The sequence below is a fragment of the Phoca vitulina genome, unplaced genomic scaffold (genome assembly GCF_004348235.1).
Source record: "Phoca vitulina isolate PV1807 unplaced genomic scaffold, GSC_HSeal_1.0 scaffold13, whole genome shotgun sequence".
NCBI classification, from domain to species: Eukaryota; Metazoa; Chordata; class Mammalia; order Carnivora; family Phocidae; genus Phoca; species Phoca vitulina.
The window spans coordinates 5,706,747-5,729,458 of record NW_022589716.1 but is presented as its reverse complement, the minus strand read 5'-3'; the positions used below and the strand labels follow the sequence as shown (position 1 = coordinate 5,729,458).

General features: G+C 37.5%; 1 protein-coding gene across 3 annotated transcripts in view; it reads left to right on the top strand.

Annotated features, from left to right (window-relative positions):
- SETD2 (SET domain containing 2, histone lysine methyltransferase) overlaps positions 1 to 22,712 on the top strand; it is a 124,193-nt gene that overhangs the window by 74,896 nt on the left and 26,585 nt on the right. For 2 of the 3 annotated variants that reach the window (XM_032412597.1, XM_032412598.1), the window contains exons 13-15: positions 8,597 to 8,645; positions 11,492 to 11,675; positions 17,079 to 17,748. In XM_032412597.1, the coding sequence (XP_032268488.1) occupies positions 8,597 to 8,645; positions 11,492 to 11,675; positions 17,079 to 17,748 (903 nt within the window). Of the gene's footprint in view, positions 1 to 8,596; positions 8,646 to 11,491; positions 11,676 to 17,078; positions 17,749 to 22,712 lie in introns of those variants that run through there. The other variant, XR_004300426.1, reaches the window with a different exon arrangement.

Genomic DNA, 22,712 nt, shown 5'->3' with positions numbered 1-22,712 from the left:
CTCGATCCCACAACTCCAAGATCTCGACCTGAGCCAAAACCAAGAGTCCTTAACTGACTGAGCCACCCAGGCGCCCCGATTTTTAATCTTTAAACTAGTGTATAGAATTGTGAATCAGGTTCCATGACATGTTCATATCTTACCCAAAGTTGTTATATGTTTCTCTAAGTTCTTACCTCTTTTTCTAAATTTTCAGTGTTCAGTAAATCCAGATAAATATTTGGTATGTTTGCTTTTGGCACTACAGCTTCACAAAGGCCTAAAAATCCTGGGATGTGGTGGGGTTTTTTGAAATCATTTTCAAACATTCAGTTACCTTGGAAAAGCTTCTCTCTCACATGTAATTAAATACGTAAGTCCACATTCATATATAGATACACACAGATACACAAATATATGGTGTTCTCAGTATCTTAATCTTCAGTTTCAAGATTGCTTAGAGAAGCAAACATTATGACAAAAAACATTAATTGATGAGCTGAACACTAAAAAATTGTCATCTAAACATCCCATCTCTGTTAACATTAGCATCTGTCTTTGTCTAAAGGGTTGTTGTCTTTCTTAGCTAAAGTCTCACTGTTATAAAAATTGGGCAATGCAGTACAAATACAATGTAGACCTGTTACAAAATAAAAATGCATTGATTTCATAAAGTCAGTGAAAATGATATTAAAGAAGTTGGAAAGAAAATATACAAGGGTATGAGTGTACTAGAAGCATTTCCAAAAAGAGTGCTGAAAGGATTCTGAGAGACTGGGGAATAGTGTTGCATCATGTTATCAGTCCATTATTTGGAAAAAGTATACCAAAAAACATCAGTGGTAGTCTTGACTTCTTGGGGAAGAATTAGTGACATTTTTTCTAACTTACTGATTTGAGGATTACAAAGAAATTTTAGTGCGTTGGTGAATTTGCACAATCTGTGAACAAGGATAAATGGAATACTGTAATAACGGCCTTTTGTATTTGGTTTTTACTTAGCATAACGTTTTTAGGATTCATCTGTGTTGTAGCATTTATCAGTACTTAATTCCATTTTATAGGTGAATAATATTCCCTTGTATGGATATTTTTTAACCCATTTTGTTATCCATTTATCAGCTGATGGACATTGTGTTGTTTCTACTTTTTGACTGTTAGGAATACAGTTACTATGAATTTTTATGTACAAATTTTTGTGTGAATACTGGCTTTCATTTCTCTTGGGTATGTATCTAGGAGTGGAGTTTTTGAGTCATGGTAACTCCATATTTAACTTTTGAGGAACTGCCAGACACTTTTCCATGATAGCTGTTCGATTTTACATTCCTACCAGTAGTGTATAAGGTTTTCAATTTCTGTGCATCCTCACTATTTCACTTAGCATAATATCCTCAGGGTTCATCCATGTTGTCACAAATGGCAAGATTTCTTTTTTTCTCATGACTGAATAATGTCGCATCATGTAATTGTACACTGCATCTTCTCCATTCATCTGTTAACGGACACTTAGGTTGTTTCCATATCTTGGCTAGTGTGAGTGATGCTGCCGTGAATATGGGAGTGCAGCTCTCTTGGAGATCCCATTTTCATTCTCTTTGGATATTTGCTCAGAAGTGGGATGGCTGGCAAGTATTTATTAAAAAATAGAAAACGTACTGTACAAATTAAGTATAAAGAGCTTCAACCCTTAAATTTTATTTTCTTTCAAGTCAGCCTGTTTTTCTTTATGTACTTTCTCTCTTGGCCATCTCCTAAGTACCATAATCAATATAAGTTACCATCTTTTAAGATTTTCCCAAAATGTAGATCTCTTTCCTTAGCCTGTTTCCTAAATTTCAGATCTGTATTTCAGCTTTCTGTTGATGCTTCCACTTGCCTTTCAGATGCAAGTTCATAGTCTTCTCTTACAGGCTGGTTCATCATTCTCTGATGTACATTTTTATTAATAGCATCATTTTTTTAGTAATCCATATTCAAAACATCCATCTCCTTTTTTAAATTAAAAAATTGCTTGGGGCACCTGGGTGGCTCAGTCATTTGGGCATCAGACTCTTGATTTCGGCTTAAGTCATGGTCTCCGGGTGGGGTGGTGGGGTCGAGCCCCCATGTTGGGCTTCAGGCTCAGTGCAGAGTCCGCCTGTCCCTCTCCCTCTGCCCTCCCCCCCCCCACCCCCTGCCCATGCTCGGGGGTGTGAGCCTGTCAGTGCACGCAAGCCCACACGCTCTCTCAAATAAAATCTTTTTAAAAAATTGCTATTGCTAATTGTAGCAGTCACTCTAAAAGTGCAGTTTCTAGATAACTTAAGATTTTCTGTTAGGGACAGTATTGTTGAAAGATAACTTTTTTCAAAGTTATGACAGATTTGAATGACATCTTTAGATCTTTTGCAGGTGTTATTTTTAAGTAGCCACCACTTCCTGGTTACTTGCTCAAAGATAGAGCTTGGATATTGAATGCCCAGTTGTTGAATTTATATACAAATGTGTATATGTCTGTGTCATATTCTAAATGCTAAGTAATTGATTTACATTAACTTTCCAGTGTTTTTCCATTGTTCTCTCAGGAATTGTTTAGTTTGTTTTTTTTAAGTATCTAGTATGGTACTTTTTACACTGTAGATAATTTATGAAATGTGTGACACAGAATTGAGAATCTTGAATTTTAGACCCTCCACAGTCTTGGTTTTCAACATTCTCTTCTGGTAGATAAAATCTTGAGACCCTATAGATCTGAAAAATGCCTTTATTTTATTCTTGCTTGTTTGGCAGATCATGTAATTATCATTTGGGAATAAATTTTTCTTAACCGACTGAGCCACCCAGGTGCCCCTGGGAATAAATTTTTCTTTAAAATGTTAAAGACAGGGCGCCTGGGTGGCTCAGTTGGTTAAGCGACTGCCTTCGGCTCAGGTCATGATCCTGGAGTCCTGGGATCGAGTCCCGCATCGGGCTCCCTGCTCAGCAGGGAGTCTGCTTCTCCCTCTGACCCTCCTCCCTCTCATGCTCTCTGTCTCTCATTCTCTCTCTCTCAAATAAATAAATAAAATCTTTAAAAAAAAATAAAAATAAAAAAAAAAAAATAAAATGTTAAAGACATTGTATCATTTTCTAGCTTACAGCATTGCTGTCTATTGAAGTCTGATGCCATTTCGATTCCTTTGTAGGTGCTCTGACTCCATCTGGTGACTCATGTCTTTAAGTTCTAAAAAATTTTCTTTTTTAAAAAAAATTTTATACTTCCCTCAGTCTTCTCTCTCCTTGCTTTTTGGCATACCTGCTATTAGATGTAAGTCATCTATCACCTATCCTCTAATTTTATTTTTTGATCTCCCATTTTCTTTCTTGATTTTTTGTTCTGCTTTCTGGATGACCTTCAACTCTTTTTTCTATCCTAGTTCTTATTCTTATTTTTGCTTTCTTTTTTTTTTTAGATTTCATTTATTCATCTGACAGAGAGACAGAGAGGGAACACAAGCAGGGGGAGTGGGAGAGGGAGAAGCAGGCTCCCCACTGAGCAGGGAGCCCAAGGCAAGGGCCCGATCCCAGGACCCCGGGACCACGACCCTAGCCGAAGGCAGATGCCCAATGACTGAGCCACCCAGGTGCCCCTTTGCTGTCCTCTTTTAAAGAGCATCTTATTTCATGGATACAGTACTTTTTTTCTTTGTGAATCATCAAATGAAAGAACATGAAAGAGAATGCATAGAATAAAAGAAATTTAAGTATACATGTACATTCAGTATTCATTTCCTAGAAAGAAAAGATAATATGGATGGGTCTATACTTTTTTGTTCTTTCACTGTCATTTTATAGGACTTCAGGATGGAGTTGTAATAAACACATGTGTTCGGTCTACCATATTTTTATTTTCGTCCTCTTTCTTTCTATATACAACTCCTAGTCATCCTTCAATATAATTCAAATGTTTATTTCCTTCAGGATGCTTTTTCCAGTCCTCTCTCCTAAGGCCAGTTTTAGTATATGATAGTGTATGTTTACTTTTTCTTTTCCTTGAGTGTTCAGGAGGTAGTAGTAGTGGTTAAAAGTGTATGCTTTGGACAGAGACAAATCTAGGCTTAGATCCTGGGTCCAATATATAGCTCACTGTGGCATCGTATGACCCTGGTATAGTTATTTAACCTCTCTGAGCCTGTTTTCTATGTACTGTAGATACAGCAAAGGTACTGCTCATAGCAATGTAAGAGTGTATGAGAATGCAGTTAAAGGACATGGCATGCAGTAAGAATTGTCAGCCACATTGTTAGCCTGTAAACCGCTTAGTGGCCGCTACTATGTATCTCCAGTGTCCTTTAAAAATAGGAGACCCTTGATACGTGCTTTTAACACCTAGTCTCTACCTAAATACTTGTTATTTAAATGAGCATACCAAGCGCCCGGCTAGCTCAGTCGGTAGAGCATGAGACTCTTAAATGAGCATACCAGATTTCCACAAATAGCCATCAAAGAACTTGTTCTTTGTGTCTACAAATTAAAAACAACTCCACACATATTTACATACTTTTATAAAGGGATGTTGGATGCATTGCTTGTGCATGAACTTATCAGTGACTTAGTGTGTATCAAACAATTTCTGAAGATTGATTTTGAGCCCTTGAAGAGGAATGATTAATTGCCCAAGAGTGGGCAGTTCTAAGCATTGATAAGAGTTCAAAATGTTGCGGAGGCACACTTACTAATCTGACCCTGGAAATACAACTCCACAAACATGTTTGTGGTTATATGTGAGGCCTGTAAACAGCATTCTTACCAGGGATGAAAGAGAATGAAGGTATAGATTTAGTGAGTTTTAAAAAATGAGCTGTGTAATACTTTGAAGTTTTTTAGCACTGTGGTGATTTCTGTAAATTATGAGTAGTATTTCACTTACTGGTCCATTCAACAAGTAGTTGAGTGTTGTCTATGTGCCAGGCATTTTCTTTTTGCTAGAGATACAGCAAAGAGTAAGACAATCTTGGCCCTTAAGAATTATAGCTGCAAGGGACACCTGGGTGGCTCAGTCAGTTGAGTGTCTGCCTTCGGCTCTGGTCATGATCCCAGAGTCCTGGGATCGAGTCCCGCATTGGGCTCCTTGCTTGGCAGGGAGCCTGCTTCTCCCTCTGCCTTTGCCACTCCTCCTGCTCGTGCGCTCACCTGCTCTCTCTCTCTGGCGAATAAATAAATAAAATCTTTTTTAAAAAACCACTTAAACAAATAAGAATTTGAGTGCATGTGAGTGTGTGTTAATTAGGAGCAGCACCTAGACACTAAAGAAGTAAAACAGGGTGATAGGTGAAGAATATTAGGTGGAGTGGGGAACCAGATTCTTTTAGGCCTCTCTGAGGGGAGGGATAATCCCAAAACCCAGGCCTCCTGACTCACAATTGAGTGTTCTTTCATAACATGCCAGTCTCTTGAGTAGAATTTTTAACAGAGGAAAATGATTTTACATGGAGTGTTAATGTGAGTGAAGCCAACTCAGATAAACATTTTTCTGCAATGGCCTGCAGGTGTATGACACTATTCCAGTGTTCCATATCATGTAAGCTAACCTTATTGCTATTTATCCACAAGATAGAATAATTTTAAGAAATATTACAGTAATCTTCATATGACTGCTTCCTTCTCAGGTTGCATTATTGTGGGACTTTGGAAAAATTCAGGGCCTTGAAGTAGATAATTTGAGTTTCCAGTTTAAATTTTATATACAGCTTTTTTTTTTTTTTTAGATTTTATTTATTTGACAGAGAGAGACAGCGAGAGAGGGAACACAAGCAGGGGGAGTGGGAGAGGGAGAAGCAGGCTTCCCGCCGAGCAGGAAGCCCGATGCGGGGCTTGATCCCAGTTCACCTGAGCCGAAGGCAGACGCTTAATGACTGAGCCACCCAGGTGCCCCAAAATTTTATATACAGCTTTAACTATATGAAGAGGAGGATCAAGTTAGTAGCTCCTTAGCGCTTGGGTGCATGTTGATGGAATTTGTTCCCCATAGTATTAGGTACAGAGTAAAAGTCAATAGCTTTTGGTCACAAGTCAGTAATAATCATCCATTTTGTGAATATCGGAATACATTTTCTACTTAGCATTTGTTCTAAACTTTTTTATTTTTAGACAGGGGGTGAGGGAAGAGGTAGAGGGAGAGAGAGAATCTCAGGCTCAGGCCGTTCTCCACAATCCCACGACCCTGAGATCATGACCTGAGCTGAAATCAAGAGTTGGATGCTTAACTGACTGAGCCACCCAATAGCCCCCAGTTGCTCTAAGCTTTTGATAGAGTTAATATATTTTTGAGAAACATTTCCTCTGGTGCGTTAATTGCCACCATAGAATGGGTCCCAGCTTGAGGTCTGTGTGATAAATTACTATAAATGCTTGTAATGGACACTTGTAATGCCCAAGATCTTAGGCAAAAGAAACTAAACAGGTAAAAATTATGTAATCCTTAGTTGACACAGACCTGCATATCTGTATGTTCTAAGCAGCCTTTATGATGAACACGTTACCTTTTGGAGTGCCTAGATTTACAGAGTACCAAATGCAACAGTCATTTCCAAGCCTTCAAAAATTAATAGAATACCTGTTTTTTCTTATAGTGTGAGTAGGTGCTGATAAGTGGCATTCTTACTTTTTCCCCAAGTTTGGTAACCCCCTGGGGGGTGGACAGAGGAGTCAGAGCTAAGAATGTCAGCTTTGTCCTTACTGTATAAATACTGTATTATAAATACAATACCCTGATTCACTATTACCCACAGCTAGACACTGACAGCTTGACAACTCCAGACATTTCCTCGGAGGAGCCACCCCCAGGTGGCTTTGAGCTGAGGACAGGCATATACAGTTTGTTCTCTCAAATTCTCCCTTGTGAGGAGGAATGAGTGAAGGCTGCTAAGAGAAGATAGTAGTTCAGTGGTTCTCAACCTTCTACATGTAGGCAACAGAATCATGTGGAGAGCTTAAAAAAAAAAAAAATACAGATGCCTGGGACTCATGCCCGGAATTTTAGATTTTATTTGTCTGGCATAGTATGTCTATGAAAGTTTCCTGGAGTGGTCTAATTGTGCAGCCAGAGTTGAGAATCACAGCTCTAGTGGAAGTCCTACATATGAAAGAGGGGCTGGGGGAATAGAGGATGCCACCTACATTTATGCTTAGGTTCCTCAAGTGGTACTCCTTCCCAGATAATGCTGTTAACCATATCCTGGGTCATCTAGTACAGAAGATAAAATTGCTGTGGAGTCATGCTGTCCGATAGCATCATAACCTTGGTCAGGTTGCTAAGATTTTTAAGTAGGTTTTCTCATTTGTAAAATGGAGATAATAGTACTTAACCTCATAGAGATGTTTTGAAGCTCAAAAAAGGTAATGCATTTGAAATGCTTAGTATGATAACCTGACACACAGGATAAGTACACATCTAATCATGACAGTCATCATCTTTATTAGGTAATTTATCAGCATGTATGAAGTGTTGAAGGATTTTTTTCTAAAAAATCTATATTCATATAGATTGCCCAGTATCTGTTTGGTCTGTATTTATCATCTTTAATTGCAACTGAATATTAAATCTTAACCCTTCCTCAGTTGTATGGCATGTGGATTATCTCTTACTTTCCACACATACTGCTAGAACCAATAATCATGTGGAAAGAGGAGTTCTTTGATTTTCTTGGACTACAGTTGCTAAAAAAAAAAAATGAAATTACCAAATCATATAGGTATGGTCAGTATTATGAGATTACTCTAAATGGAGAGTATCATGTGATATTCCATTGAGAATGTGTGGATTTGCCATTTGCCCACTTACCAAGGTGACTGGATAAGGAAATGTTGAGCTACTTGATGACTAAAACAGCAAGGGATTGTCAGGGGACAGAACGTGTTCTAAGCCTTAGATTCCTACATCAAGAAAAGGTATTCAGGGCTTAAAAACATAGTTTACATTTGTCAAGAACAATTTTGGTACACTTAGATGCTGTTTCAAGAGAACAATGATCTAATGTTTATCTTTTCTTTTTAAAAATAACAAAGGAAATACTACATTTGGCCATTAGCCAAGTTTTTCATTTATAGAAAAATAGGAACAACAGGCATTGTCTTCACACATACAGTTTTTCTGAGGTGTTTTTATATAGCTAAGTAATTACTAACCTTCTTCCCTTAAGTAGCGATGGCAAGTGAGAGGTTAGAATTGTTCTTATGAGAGTGTTCTGATGAATACTCTCAGTAAAGGAACTATAGATGACTTCATTTTATATGCAGAAAGCATATGGAAAGAAGATTATCAGGAAGTATATTCCTTCCAGAAATATAATTAGTTTGCTACTTGGCTAATGAGATCATATAAGCCTCTTGGTAGATGTTTAAAAAACAAAATGAAACATAAATATACATAATAAATGTGTGTGTGTGTGTATGTGTAGCTTATATGTTACACATTTTTACTTGTTTTTAAGGGACCAGCATCTATTCTTATTTAAAGCTAGATGTAAGTCAAATTTTGGAGAATAATTAAATACCAGCCCATTCCTATTTCTTTGTCACCATGTGAAATCAGTCAGCTTAAACACAATCACTTGCACTCCATGCTAATAACCCTTCTCTTGGTTTATTTTTGCAGGAGGTATATCGAATTCCAAAGAAAAGTCAAACTGAAAAGGAGAACACAAGTAGGTATTCAGAGGTACTCTGTGTATATGGCTTTACAAATACTCTTTTGGAAATATGCAGAGGTAAATGATAAGAACTTCAGCTGTTTTGTTTTTGAAACTGGACAGTATGTAATTAGGTAAATGAAATAATTGGTGTAAAAGTTTGGAAACTTGCCTTTTTATTCTTTCTTAGTGAATTTTTGCCAAAGGAGATGTCCCTTTATACTGCCTATGTTGTTGCTTTCCTTGAAATCATGGCTTTTAGAAGCTTTTCTTCCATTTATTCCTCTAGAGCAGGCATTGTTAAACCTGTATTCCTAAATGTCTGTGTAAGTCTTTACCTGTAGATGTTTATATGCAAAATCCTTTATTTACATGAATTTTTCTGGGGAAAATTCAAAACTTTCATCAGATTCTCAGGAAGCCAGTGATCCCTTACAAGGTTAAGAATCATTATTTCAGGGGTGTCTGACTGGCTAGGTTGGTAGAACATATGACTCTTGATCTCAGGGTTGTAGGTTTGAGCCCCACGTTGGGTTACTTAAAAATTACTTAAAAATCTTGGGGGAAAAAAAAGAAAAAAATCATTATTACAGAAAAGATAACAGGGAGGCCATGGTAGTCTGGTTTCTGGGTTTTACCACTTGGTTATTTTCCAATATGCTTCTTTAAAGATGAAAACAATAGATCAGTTATCGTGGCTATTGTCGATCTCTTGAGCCCTCCAGAATTGACCCAACATAAATAGAGGGAAGGAGCCAGTGTGATCATATTTTTGGCGTTTTTCCTTTTTGTTTTTTTTGTTTTGTTTTGTTTTTGGTCTTTTTCTCTATTTTTGGCATGAAGAGCTTTTTATAATCTTAAGTCTTATTGGTTAAATAATCTTATAGGTTAAAGCCCTGTGAGGTGTACTTTGCATCATTGTTGGGGTTTTATTTTTGTTTTGAATATTTTTAACTCTATTGGTTTAGTTTCTTCATAGCCAAACATCCTACTTACGGCTACAGAGAATTTCTCCTATAAGAAAGAAGGCAGGGTTGAGTAGTGCTGGTTGGCAAAACCAGTGGCACTGTAATCTTGGTCAGGCGAGCCTAGCTTCTCTGGGTTCAGTGAGTTGAAATCATTAGCAAGATGGGCAATACTTAAATATCTATGAGGGTTTCCCCCCAATATTTTGCCAATAGCTAGTCTGGTGTACCCTCTGAGAGATGCCTTCTGAAAATTGTCTATAATGGATGATGACTGTGATCTTTTCAGGAAGCCACCTTTTGTGTGGCAGCTTTAGTCTCTCCTTCACATATGTGCCCCCCCATCAGTCTCAGGCTTTTTATAAGAAATACTTATAATTAAAGCCTGGCTTCTGAGTTACCCCTCAATGTCAAGCAGTTAAAGAGCCTAACACTTTTAAAATTCCTATGAACTGTAAAATATTTTGGGAAATATGTAGTCTAGCTTTACTTTCATTTTATAATATGAAAAAAATCAGCCAGAATAAATGGAACAACTTCTCTACCTCACATATTATAAGATGCAGAGTCAGAATATGAACTGTTAGTATGATTCCTTTTCTTACTTTACCAGGATATAGTGAAGAAATAGCTACATTTTAAGGAAGTTAATACCAACACAAGGAACCTTGTTTTAAGAAGGAAATAGGGTGGTCATGGGCAGACCTAGATGAAACTAGATAGTAGTACTTCCCAAAAGAATGATGTGTTCTACTACCCTGTGAGCTGGAACAGTTGTTTTAATTGTATAGCATTTTCTACCAGCGTGTGGTAGAGATGAGTTCTGTTCTCACTGGCAAATGCTCATACATGGCTCTTGATTAACCGTTTTTGCAAATAAATGGAGTTTTGGGCCCACCAACAGGAGAACTACAAGAATGGCGTATGTAAACCTAACCCTGCCACTAGGGAAGAAAACAAGTAATAGCATGTTTTTCTGAGGTGAGAAAAAGAAAAAGCAGTTAGTGTTTATTGTGAATCTGCTCTGTGCTGTGAGAGATATTTTATAAGAAATTCTCTTAAGAAGAGAGCAGTCCAATTAATCAGGGTAGCCGTGCTAACAAAGCAGCAGCATGTGGTACCAGTTAATTTATATTGAAATATTCAGTGGTGGGATTTAGACTTCTTAGGGGGGTGAGAAAGTAGGAGGTGAGGTCAGTGAAAAAGTAATACCTAGCACAGCTTTTGGGAGCAGTGACAGTGGAGTTGGGTGAGGACCATTCTAGGTAAAGAAGCTGAGTAGAAAATGTTAATAGTATTATCTTTCAGTAGGAAAATGGCATTCTTTTTTTGAAGATGTAGCTCTCTGGTTTTGATAACTTCCTGAGTTATTACCTGTCATCATCTGTGTTTGTGATGTTTTCCTTTTGAAATGGTAGTTGTTAAAAATTTTTTCTATTTCCCCCCCCCCCCTTTTTTTTTAATTGAAGAGACTTTTTCCCTTTGAGGTTTTTATGCTTAGCATGCCAGGCTGCTCTTCTGTAAACTGTAAATGTGCAGAGCTACAGAGGCAGTTGAAGGCTTTTACATTTTGAACTTCAAGCAGACTTCCCTGTTAAAGGTAATGGGAACATTTTGCATGAGTGTGTTCCACAGAACTTGTTAGAAACGTTGAAGGCTTGGACTCAGAGTTTGGTTGGGGAAGGTGGAAAAGAGAATTCATGGCAGGGACTTTCAGGAAGTAGAGTGCGCACACACACACCACACCACCTTGTGTCTCATCCAAATTCTGGATGGGCCTGTGAGGGAGGAGTCCATAGACCCATTTGTTGGATAGAAATTGTATTATACAGTTGACATGCTATCATGATGGAGAAGAGTCTGCCAAGTAAATTTTTAAAAACCCTTTTCCCTTAGTAACTGAACGAGGAAGGGATGCTGTTGGCTTCAGAGATCAAACAGCTGCCCCAAAGACTCCTAACAGGTCAAGAGAGAGAGACCCAGACAAGCAAACTCAAAATAAAGAGAAAAGGAAACGAAGGGGCTCTCTCTCACCACCTTCTTCTGCCTATGAGCGGGGAACAAAAAGGCCAGATGACAGGTAAGTGGCCTGTGTGAGTTACTCTCTTTTCTGAGCCAGGCAAAAAGTTCCCAAGTCGGTACTTCTGATTTTGGGCACCAAGGGGTTTTGGAGTAAGTATATTCTCTTGATGAGTGAGTATAAAACTTTACTGGTAAATATTGAGATAGAGTCTCTTTTGACAGTGAAGACTAGGTTTCTACTTGATAACATTTAAATGCTATTAGAGGAGCCAAAGAGTGGAAATTGGTGGGAGGTAACTCTTCAAAGATAATGGTAAAGTTTCTAAAGCTAGAACTTTGTTTTCTAGTGAATCTTGTGCCATACCAGTCAAAATGCTGATTGATCCCTGTGTCAGAGGCTGTCTTTGTCATGCTTGTAGAAAAACAAGCCACATGATGACCCACTGGGTGCTAGAAAACATTTATTCCAGAGAAGCTTTTTTAAATTTATTTTTGGGGTTGCCTGGGTGGCTAGTCGGTTAAGCGTCTGCTTTCAGCTCAGGTCATGGTTCCGGGGTCCTGGGATCCTGGGCTCGAGTCCCTAACCCTAACCCTGCTCAGCAGGGAGTCTGCTTCTCCCTCTCCCTCTGCCCCTCCCCCTGCCCATGTGCTCCCTCTCTCTCTCTCAAATAAATAAAAAAATCTTTACAAAATAAAATTTAATTTATTTTTTGAAAAAATGAGATATTGCATTCATATAATGCAGCTGCCAGAATTTTTAAGTTGAGATTGTCAGGGTTTGTAATAGTAAATTCATCATGATTTTAATTTGCATTACCCTAATTGCTAAATAGATTGAACATCTTGTCATGTATTTATTGGCCATTCCTGTTTCCTCTTCTGTGAAGTGTCTTTTTATAGGTGCTGTTTGTTTAGTATTTATCATTTTGAGTTTAGGATTTATTTTTTAGAGATTCTTTGTATTCTAAATATAATTCTGCTTTGGTAATAATTTTTGCAAGTATTTTTTTCCCAGTTTGTGGCTTGTATTTTGACTCTTTTGTGTCTTTTGATATATAGAATTTATTAATTATGGTATAATTGAATATATCACATGTATATTTCCTTCATGGTTAGTGCTATGTTTTAAGAAATTCTTCCCTATCCTTGAGGTGATGATGCTCTTTTCTTGTGCTTAATTTATTGGGAATTAATTTTTGTATATGTTGTGAGGTAGGGATATGGTTTCATTTTTTTCTAAGTGAATGCCCAGTTGTCTCTGCACCATTCACTTGAAAGCCCAATCCTTTCTCCTTGATCTGTAGCACTGTCTCTAATAAGTTTTTCTATGTGGGAGGATCTGTTTTGGGGCTAATAATGTGACTGTAGCTTATATTAAGTCTTGTTAGCAAGTAGAGCAAACCCCTACTTGATCTTCTGGGATGTCATCTCTTTTCTGAGACTTGTTCTCCTTAGGATCTGCTTGTCACGATTCTCCTACTCCCTCCACACCCCCGCCCCCCACCAAGAGGATTCTGAAGAGACTTGACATCTTTATAATTTTGAGTATTCCTGTTCCTGTATTCAAACTGAGTATTCAGATATGCTCTGTCTAGTTAGGTCTTCTTTAATATTTTAAATATTAAGTTTTTCATTAATCTCCTTGTTTATAGTTTCTTCCAGAAAAACTTAGGTATCTTGGTGTATTCATTTCTGAGAACCTTAATTTCTGGTTACATCTTCAGCTTGTTGCTGGTGTGTAGATGCGCAATTGACTTTTGTATATTGATCTCGTTTGGTGACCATATAGAACTCTCACTGATATTTCAAAAGTATACGGGGTTTTGCCTTTTTTTTTTTTTTTTTTGTCTTTGTCAACAGTCCCCATCATGTAAATTTTTGTTTTTCCTTTCTAGTCCTTTTTCCTTGCTCTTGCTATTTTGCTAGCAGTACCTTCAGTACAAATCACTGAATAACAGTGTTTTTTTATTTTGGTAATTTTTTTTTCCACTTTTTTGGGCTTATTATATAATTTTTTAAAATTTTAATTGGAATAATTGGGATTTTTATCTCATTAATTTTCAGTATTTTTCTTTTCAAAGTAAAGTAAGGATTTAAATTTCTCCATAAGTACTATTTGAACTACTCTTTTGATAGTGCAGTTTTATCATAACCTAGTTCTAGATACTATTATGGTTTGCAGTGTGTTTAAATTTCTTTTTGTTAAATTTCAAATATAATTGCCATTAATCAGTTTGTATTATACCAGTTCTTAGAATTTTATTGAGACTTGCTTTAGAGTTTATTTCATTTGATGTTAATAGAAGTATGCTATCTTCCTGTTCGTAGGATTTTACCGACTTTTCTGTGTCTGATTAATAGCTTTATGGCTGATTGATTTGTTTTTTTTTTTTTAATTCTTTGTGGCATTTCTTTAACCGCTATGTTTCACTTAAATAAAATCTAAAGCTAATCAGTATCTTGAACAACATTAGTACTTTAGGATACTCTGATCATTCAGCCTTCCCAATTTATATGCTGTTTTGTCCAACATTATAATTTCTTGTTGCTCCTTCTTCCCATCAGTTATTTTCTTTTTTAAGATTTTATTTATTTATTTGACAGAGACATAGTGAGAGAGGGAGAAGCAGGCTTCCCGCCGAGCAGGGAGCCCGATGTGGGGCTCGATCCCAGAACCCTGGGATCATGACCTGAGCTGAAGGCAGACGCTTAATGACTGAGCCACCCAGGTGCCCCTTCCCATCAGTTATTGTCAATTTTTTATATGTACACAAACTGACTTATTAATTTGTTTACATTTATCAGTTTCTTTATTCTCCTTTCTCCTCAGACCTAAATACTTTAAAAGATTTTGTTTAGTGACTTTTTGTTTATCGTATTTTTCAGTTTTTGTCTAAAGGATCTTCTTTGTTTGCATTGCTCACCCTGTTTTAAAAATCAGCTTTATTTAGTCAGTAGATATAAATTTCTTATAGAAATATTTAATTATAAGTACATAATTCAGTGTGTTTTGTCAAATGCATGCAGTTAAGTAACCACTGACAGTCATCATATAGACATTTCTGTCATCTCAGAAAATTCTCTTGGGCTCTTTGTGAGTGGTCCCCTTCTTCTATCCCTAGTTACTGGCAGCCAGCCACTGCTTTCTGACCCTCTGGTTTTGTCTTTTCCGGAATGTCATGTATATATGGAGTCATACTCTAGATAGTATTTGATGTGTCTTTCTCTTAGCAGATTGCATTTGAGATCCATTTATGTTATGTGTCTCAGTAGTTCCTTTTCATTAATGAGTGGTAGTCCATTGGGTAGGTATTACCAGAGTTTGTTTATAAAATCGTTATTTGATAGGCATTTGGATTGTTCCCAGATGGCTGTTGTGAATATTACAAGTGTAAGACTTGTATATGTATGAGTCTTTATGTGAACATGGACTCTCATTTTTAAAGGAAGTTTTGCTGAGTTAAAAGTTTTTCTCAACACTTTGAAGCTGTTATTGTTGTCTCCTGGCTTCCCCTACTTCTCTTGTGAAACTTCTTGGTCTAATTGTTCTTTAAGTAATCTGGCTTTTCTCTTGGTCTGCTTTTAATATGCTCTCTTTGTATTTGGTGTACTGCAGTATCACTACCCTATGTTAATATGAGGATTTCTTTTTCGTTTCTCTGGTTGAAATTCATTGAGCTTTTTGAATTTGAAGATCGTTTTCTATGTTACTAATTCTCTTCAGATCTCATCTCTTAACCATACTATGGATCTTAGGGACATTGAATTGAATGTTGGATTATTTCTTGGTTCATGACACTTACCATTTCTGTGCATCAACTTCTCCATATATTATAATACTTTTGTGCTGTGATCTTAACCATCATATAAATCTAGCTAAGCCATTTCTTTCTATACTGTCCCCTGCCTTTACTACTTGAGATGACACTGTCTTGCATCCTGTGTTTATTATACCCTGGCTTTCCTTTTTTAAAATACCATTTTATGTCCTCTAATATATATTTTAAAATAATACATTACTTTTTAACTTTATGAAAAGGCTGCTCTTCTGTGTTTAATTTGAGGCTGCTTTGTTTTCAACTTGATATTGTATTGCTAAGATTTATCCACAATTGTATGTGTCAGTTTATTCATTTTCATTGCTGTGTGTAACATTTTGTTATAGAGTTTTTTCTATTATGTATAGTGCTATTACCTAATTTTGATGTACATGTGCAACAGGGTCTCCTGGGTATGTGAGTAGAATTGTTGAATTGTCAGGTATGTGCATGTTCAATTTTATATGATAATTGAGTTTTAATTTCTACTCTTTTTCCTTTCTAGATGTTTCATGGGGTTCTTTTTCAAATCTACCTGATAGTTTTTTATGGTCCCATTCCTTAGTAATATTTTTAATAGCCTCTTATTTCATTAAACATATTAAATGTCTCTTATAGTCTGTATTGGATAATTCCAGTACCAGTAGTTTTTGTGGGTTTCTTCCTCTCATTTGTTTATATAGATATATGTATAAATATTTTTATAATTTTATTTTCTAATGAACTCATCATATTCCTTAGAATTTGATCTGTGGGAATTCACTGAAGCCTGGATTTAAGCACCTTAAATTTAAGCACCTTTATAAACTATTTGCATTTGTTTCTGCCAGGCATCTAAGGGTACTACCATCCCATTAACACTTTAAAGGAAATTTTCAGCTTAGAGTTTTTTAGACCATATGTTTTTTGTTGTTTGAATAAATGTTATGCCCTTGTCCGTGAAGCTGTTCTTAGAGGTTTCTTTGCAATGAAACCTCTTGAAATTAGTTGTCATTTTTAAATTTTTGCCAATAGAACTTTCTCAAAAGTTTGATTCACTCCATAGAACTTCACAACAGACTCTTTTAAGCCCTCAGTTCTCTCCTTGTGAATGTTGGAGCTGACGGTTTCCAGGGGGCCTTGTCAAAACCATCACAGGGCATTAGGCTGAGCAGGAAAATATTGTACTTGGTATTGCACAGAGAAGAGAGGCGGATATAACTCTCCATGTTTTTATGTGTGCATTCTCATCCTTCACTTAACTGCCCTCTGTTGAATTTGTCATAAATATTTGTGGTCAGACAGACGTCAAATTCTTTAGCTTTTATTAGTGTATTTTGTTTAAATTTCAGAATTTGTAGACTGTATAGAGGACTATACAACTATAAAGAAGAATCTATTTAGAATATTATATGTATCTTTAATTTGAAGTTCAAGAATCTGAGAATAAAGATAAAGTTATTATTTTTTTCTAAATGTTTTCTTGGGATTCTCTTCTATCAGCAGGATTCCTTAAGTAATTTTGACCGATTTTTAACCAATGCCAAATTGGAGTTGGTGTGATTAATGGTTTAGTATTGAGTGACATAACCTTTATTAATGCTTTGATTATGTCCTTGATTTAGGGAAAACCATTTGTGATGCTCTTACTGTTTTCTTTCTAGATATGATACACCAACTTCTAAAAAGAAAGTACGAATTAAAGACCGCAATAAACTTTCTACAGAGGAGCGTCGGAAGTTGTTTGAGCAAGAGGTGGCTCAGCGGGAGGCTCAGAAACAACAGCAGCAGATGCAGACCCTGGGAATGACGTCTCCACTGCCCTATGACTCTCTTGGTTACAATGCCCCTCATCACCCCTTCGCCGGCTACCCACCAGGTTATCCCATGCAGGCCTATGTGGATCCCAGCAACCCTAATGCTGGAAAGGTGCTCCTTCCCACACCCAGCATGGACCCCGTGTGTTCTCCTGCTCCTTACGATCATTCTCAGCCCTTGGTGGGACATTCTACAGAACCCCTTGCTGCCCCTCCACCCGTGCCAGTGGTGCCCCATGTGGCAGCCCCTGTGGAAGTTTCCAGTTCACAGTATGTGGCCCAAAGTGATGGTGTGGTACACCAAGACTCCAGCGTCACCGTCTTGCCAGTGCCAGCCCCAGGCCCAGTCCAAGGACAGAATTATGGTGTTTGGGATTCAAATCAACAGTCAGTCAGTGTCCAGCAGCAGTATTCTCCTGCACAGTCTCAAGCAACCATATATTATCAAGGACAGACTTGTCCAACTGTCTATGGTGTGACATCACCCTATTCACAGACAACTCCACCAATTGTACAGGTAACTAATTTTGGAACCGCTCTTGTGTGTCTTGGTCTGTTTATGGGATGTTAAATCTGATGTGAAGCTGAAGTCCTGCCATTGATTACTTTTACATATCAATCAATTGTATTACCTATCTACTGTTGTGTAACAAATTACACCAGAACTTAGCAGCTTAAGACAACTAGTAATTATCATCTCACAGTTGTTGTGGGTCAGGAATTCAAAAGTAGCTTGTCTGGATGAATGGTTCGGGCTCAGAGTCTATGAAATTACAGTCGTTAGGCAGAGGATGGAAGATTCACTTTCAAGCTCACTCACATGGTTGTTAACTCTGTTTTCTGTCTTCACGTGGACCTCTCAATAGGGCTTCTTACAATATTCCAGCTGACTTCCCCAAAGCAAGTGATCAGAGAGAGGCTTTTGGATACTCCTCTCCTTTTTGCTTATAGGCAGTGAATAATATACAGTTTATTCTTTCATATCCCTACAATGGGAGAACACTTTGTCATGGTAATTGAGTCAAGAAATGGCTTGCCCTTTTCTTCTTCTTAGACCCACCCAGTGTGTATATTATTTTTTTATCCCCTGCATGTTTATCATCATGAAGTTTGTCAAGAGTGTCTCTGATGCACTGAGCCTGAGGATATCACTGTGGTAGGAAATAGTAATGTTAAATTTAAAAGCTGAGTATACTGATTTTATATTTCAAGGTGTATTTTTGTGCTTTTGAATCAGGTTTCTTTTCTGTAGAATACAGCAGTACATTTTTTTTTTTTAAGATTTTATTTATTTATTTGACAGAGAGACACAGCAAGAGAGGGAACACAAGCAGGGGGAGTGGGGGAGGGAGAAGCAGGCTTCCCGCTGAGCAGGGAGCCGGATGCGGGGCTCGATCCCAGGACGCTGGGATCATGACCTGAGCCGAAGGCAGACGCTCAACGACTGAGCCACCCAGGTGCCCCTACAGCAGTACATTTTAGGCTTAAAAAAACAAAAAAGAAGAATGTATAAAGCATCCTCACCACATTCCTACGTCTCTCATATCACTCCTTAAAGGTGAATTATTTTGGATGGGGGAGACTCGCAGGGATGCTTCCTGCACACATTACTTAGCACTGACCAATAATATTATTTCTGTTAGTATTTTTGTGATGAAGCTGCATCAAAATTTAGTTTGTAAGGCCATGACAAAGTATCCAGTTTTAATTCCTGAGATTGTAACTGTTAACTACTTTCATTTTGTATGATCTCTTTATCCACACACTTATATATTTTATGTATTTGTAATTTTGAAGACATGAAACTATCCCATTATTTCTACTTAACATGATTCTTAACCATTTTCCCAAATTACTCTGTATTTTTATATATGCGTGTGAATATACAGATACGCATTTTAATGGCTATATTATTTCCCATTGCTTATCAAATCATTGCTTATCCATTTTCCTGGGGATAGTCATTTAAAAGTTCTTTTTGTAATTATAAATAGCACTACACTGAACATTCTTAGGTGTTTTTTTTCCTTTCATGTTTGGCTTAAAATGAATGTTATAGTGCTAAATAAGGCTAGTAAGAAAATGGATGTTGGGGTGCGTGGCTGGCTCAGTCTGTAGAGCATGCGACTCTTGATCTCAGGGTTGTGAGTGCAAGCCCCTGTTGGGTGTAGAAGTTATTTAAAAATAAAAATCTTTTTTTTTTTTTTTAAGATTCTATTCATTTATTTGAGAGAGAGAGAGAGATAGTGAGAGCACGGGCAGGCGGTGGGGAGAGGGAGAAGCAGGCTCCCCACTGAGCAGGGAGCTCCACCCGGGGCTTGATCCCAGGACCCCGGGATCATGACCTGAGGCGAAGGCAGACGCTTAACGACTGAGCCACCCAGGCACCCCTTATAAATAAAACTCTTAAAAAAAAAAAAAAGAAAAGAAAGAAAGAAAATCGGTGTTATTGGCCATCAGGTGTCGATTTTTTTAAGTATTGTTTTTCTTTTTGTATGTTTAATTTTGCCTCCTACAGAATGTTTTAACTGTCTTTTTTTTTTTTTAAGATTTTATTTATTTGACAGAGAGAGACACAGTGAGAGAGGGAACACAAGCAGGGGGAGTGGGAGAGGGGAGAAGCAGGCTTCCCGCCGAGCAGGGAACCCGACGTGGGGCTCAATCCCAGGACCCTGGGACCATGACCTGAGCCGAAGGCAAATGCTTAACGACTGAGCCACATAGGCGCCCCTGTTTTAAGTGTCTTAAACAAATTTCTTAGATTCTAACTTCTCCTGCTGTCTTGCCATATTCTTTCTTGGACCAAGCCGTTCATTTGAGTTTTTCCCTGAGAATGTATATCAGATATAAGAAATATGGTCTACTTCTGTCCCATTTCTGTTCCTGAAGCATGTCCTTAACCTAGGTTTTAGAGCATAAGCAAAAGCTGTGGAGGATACTTATTAAAGACTCCCCAGGAGAGAGGTCACTGGTCATTTGGCCATTCTTATAAAATGGAGTCTATTTTTTCCATCCCACTGAGCAAAAGGTTTAGTCACAGCCTTAAGACTCAAGCATCACAGTTTTGCTTGCTTACAGTTTTCCATTCTGTTCCTACCAAGGAGTCATTTGTTGGCTCCCTAATCTATTTTGTGTATGCTAGAGTGGTAGATAAATGGAGTTGGATGGTCCAGACTGTCCTCTCCTTCTCTGTGAGATTAGTTATCAGAGATAATGCTGGGCTTTGGGTGATGAGAAACATAGAACATGTTATTAGTGTGTATGTGTTTTGAGTCCCTGTCCATCATTTAATATATGTCTTGGAGAGAGGTGCTTAGGTTTATATTCTTCAGTTTTAGTTTTATTATTTATGAAATGAGCTGAATGCCTCAGAGTGGTTGAGGTTTGTATGAGATAATGGATACTAATAATGATAGATTTAAAACACCATGTACCTTGAAGGTTTAATTATAGTTATTATTCAGTTACCTTAATGATACTGAGAGAGTATTGACGTTAGTGGGGTGTGAAATGCCCCTAGTCAGGGTCGTCTCTCTGGTGTCTGGTCTAAAGATCTGACCTCCAGGAGGAGGCCTTGAGATTTGTGTTTGAGCGTAGTATTGACCGTACCAACATGAGCTACTGAGAGTTTGCAAGATATGATAACTTTGACAGTGAAGGTAGTATGTGATATAATACAAATTTGTGTGTGTACGTATGCAGTATCTTTGACGTTTGGAGCAGATGTGCAATCAGAGGTGACTTTCATTTTTTGCCATAATTGCTTATTAAACATAAAAGCCCAATTTCAACTGAGGCCACATGATTTATAGTTGTTTTGTGACATTACTAAGTGACCTATTCTTACAAAGTCATACTAAATCACATCTCAAAAAATGCAGTGCTAAGGACTATAATTTTTCACATTATGAAGTGAAGTGACGCAGATATCAAGTAATAGTGATTTTTTTTCCCTCTCTAGAAGTAGGGGCAGAATAATTATGTTTTCCCTTTTATAACATTTTAGACCTTTTTAGATTTCTCTTGTAATTTCCATGGGAAGTCCTATTTTAAAGATATTTGTAGACTGGATTTATGTTTGAGAAATTAGCTTTTGTGTAATTTCAAGTCTCTTGAAGGGGAGAGCCAGTCTCCTACAGATTTTCCCCCAGCAGATAGAGAAACTTGATAGGCATATGCTATTTATGTCTCACAAGTGTGTACATCTTTCATATGAACCTCAGTGGGACTGCAAACCCATTTTCCCTTTTCATTGCTATTTTTAGTTTTGGCATTGGCATGTGATTGTCAGCTGGTTTGGACAGATTCTATAGAACCCTGAAGAATGTTCATTTTCCTCTTTCTTTTTGACAGTCTGGGCTTTAAACACTGTACCTCTAAATGATTATTGCTATCTTGGGTGACTTTTTTTTTTTTTTAAGTCTAGCAAGGCTGATACCGTTCAGATATTTTTGGCATTTCGTTTGGAAGTTATTTCCAGCATGTGCTACATTCTTTCCTGATGATAAATTATTATCCTTTAAATATATGTTTGCATTTTAGGAACAGGTGAAATTTGTCTGGAGCCTCATCTGGTAAATACAGGGAATGATCAAACTAGGTAAAGCCATTTCAGTTCAGAAGTCACTGCACAGCCAGCATTTGGAGCCAGTCTTCATGCTAAAGAAACCATAGCTTTACTTCACATTAATCAGGTCCTTTAAAGTGTCTCCATTGATGAGCCTTACTTATTAACTCTCATCTTGTCAGACAAATTCTCCAGGAGCAAAGAATTACTGAGGGTCAAAGGAATTTTTAGCCTCCAAAATATTAGCATTTTTCTGTTGTAGATTTGGGTGCTTAACCTCTTGATCACTCTGGAGATAACATGTTTATCAGTTTACTGCCTTCTTCAGCCTCCCAGAAACTTTTTTTTTTTTTTAAGATTTATTTATTTATTTATTTGAGAGAGAGAGCGCGCGCTTGCACATGTGTGTGCATGAGTGTGGGGAAGGGTAAAGGGAGAGAATTCTGAGCAAACTCCCCACTGAGCACAGAGCCCAATGCAGGGCTTGGTCTCACCACCTGTGAGATCATGACCTGAGCCAAAACCAAGAGTCAGACCCTTAACCTACTGAGCCACCCAGGCGCCCCCCAGAAACTGTTTTTACTCAGAATCAGATTTACCAGCACATATATATTAACCCCCTGTATGCACAGGGACTTGCTTCTTGTATCCACTCTTCAGGATGCTTCTTATTGGGCATCAGGGCCCTTGGAAGTTCACTTTCCAGATAAATTGGTGATGATAGACTAGAACCCAGGTAGATATGTTTTGTTTTATGGCTTATTTTTAGCAAAGTTGAAATTAAACTTAAAGAATTATTTATACTTTGCCTTTGAGATTATACTTTTAAGTTTCTTAAACAGTATTTGATCATCTTTTTTGCTGATATCCTTTTGTACTGAACTCTGATTGTATTGTGTGGGTATGCATCAGCG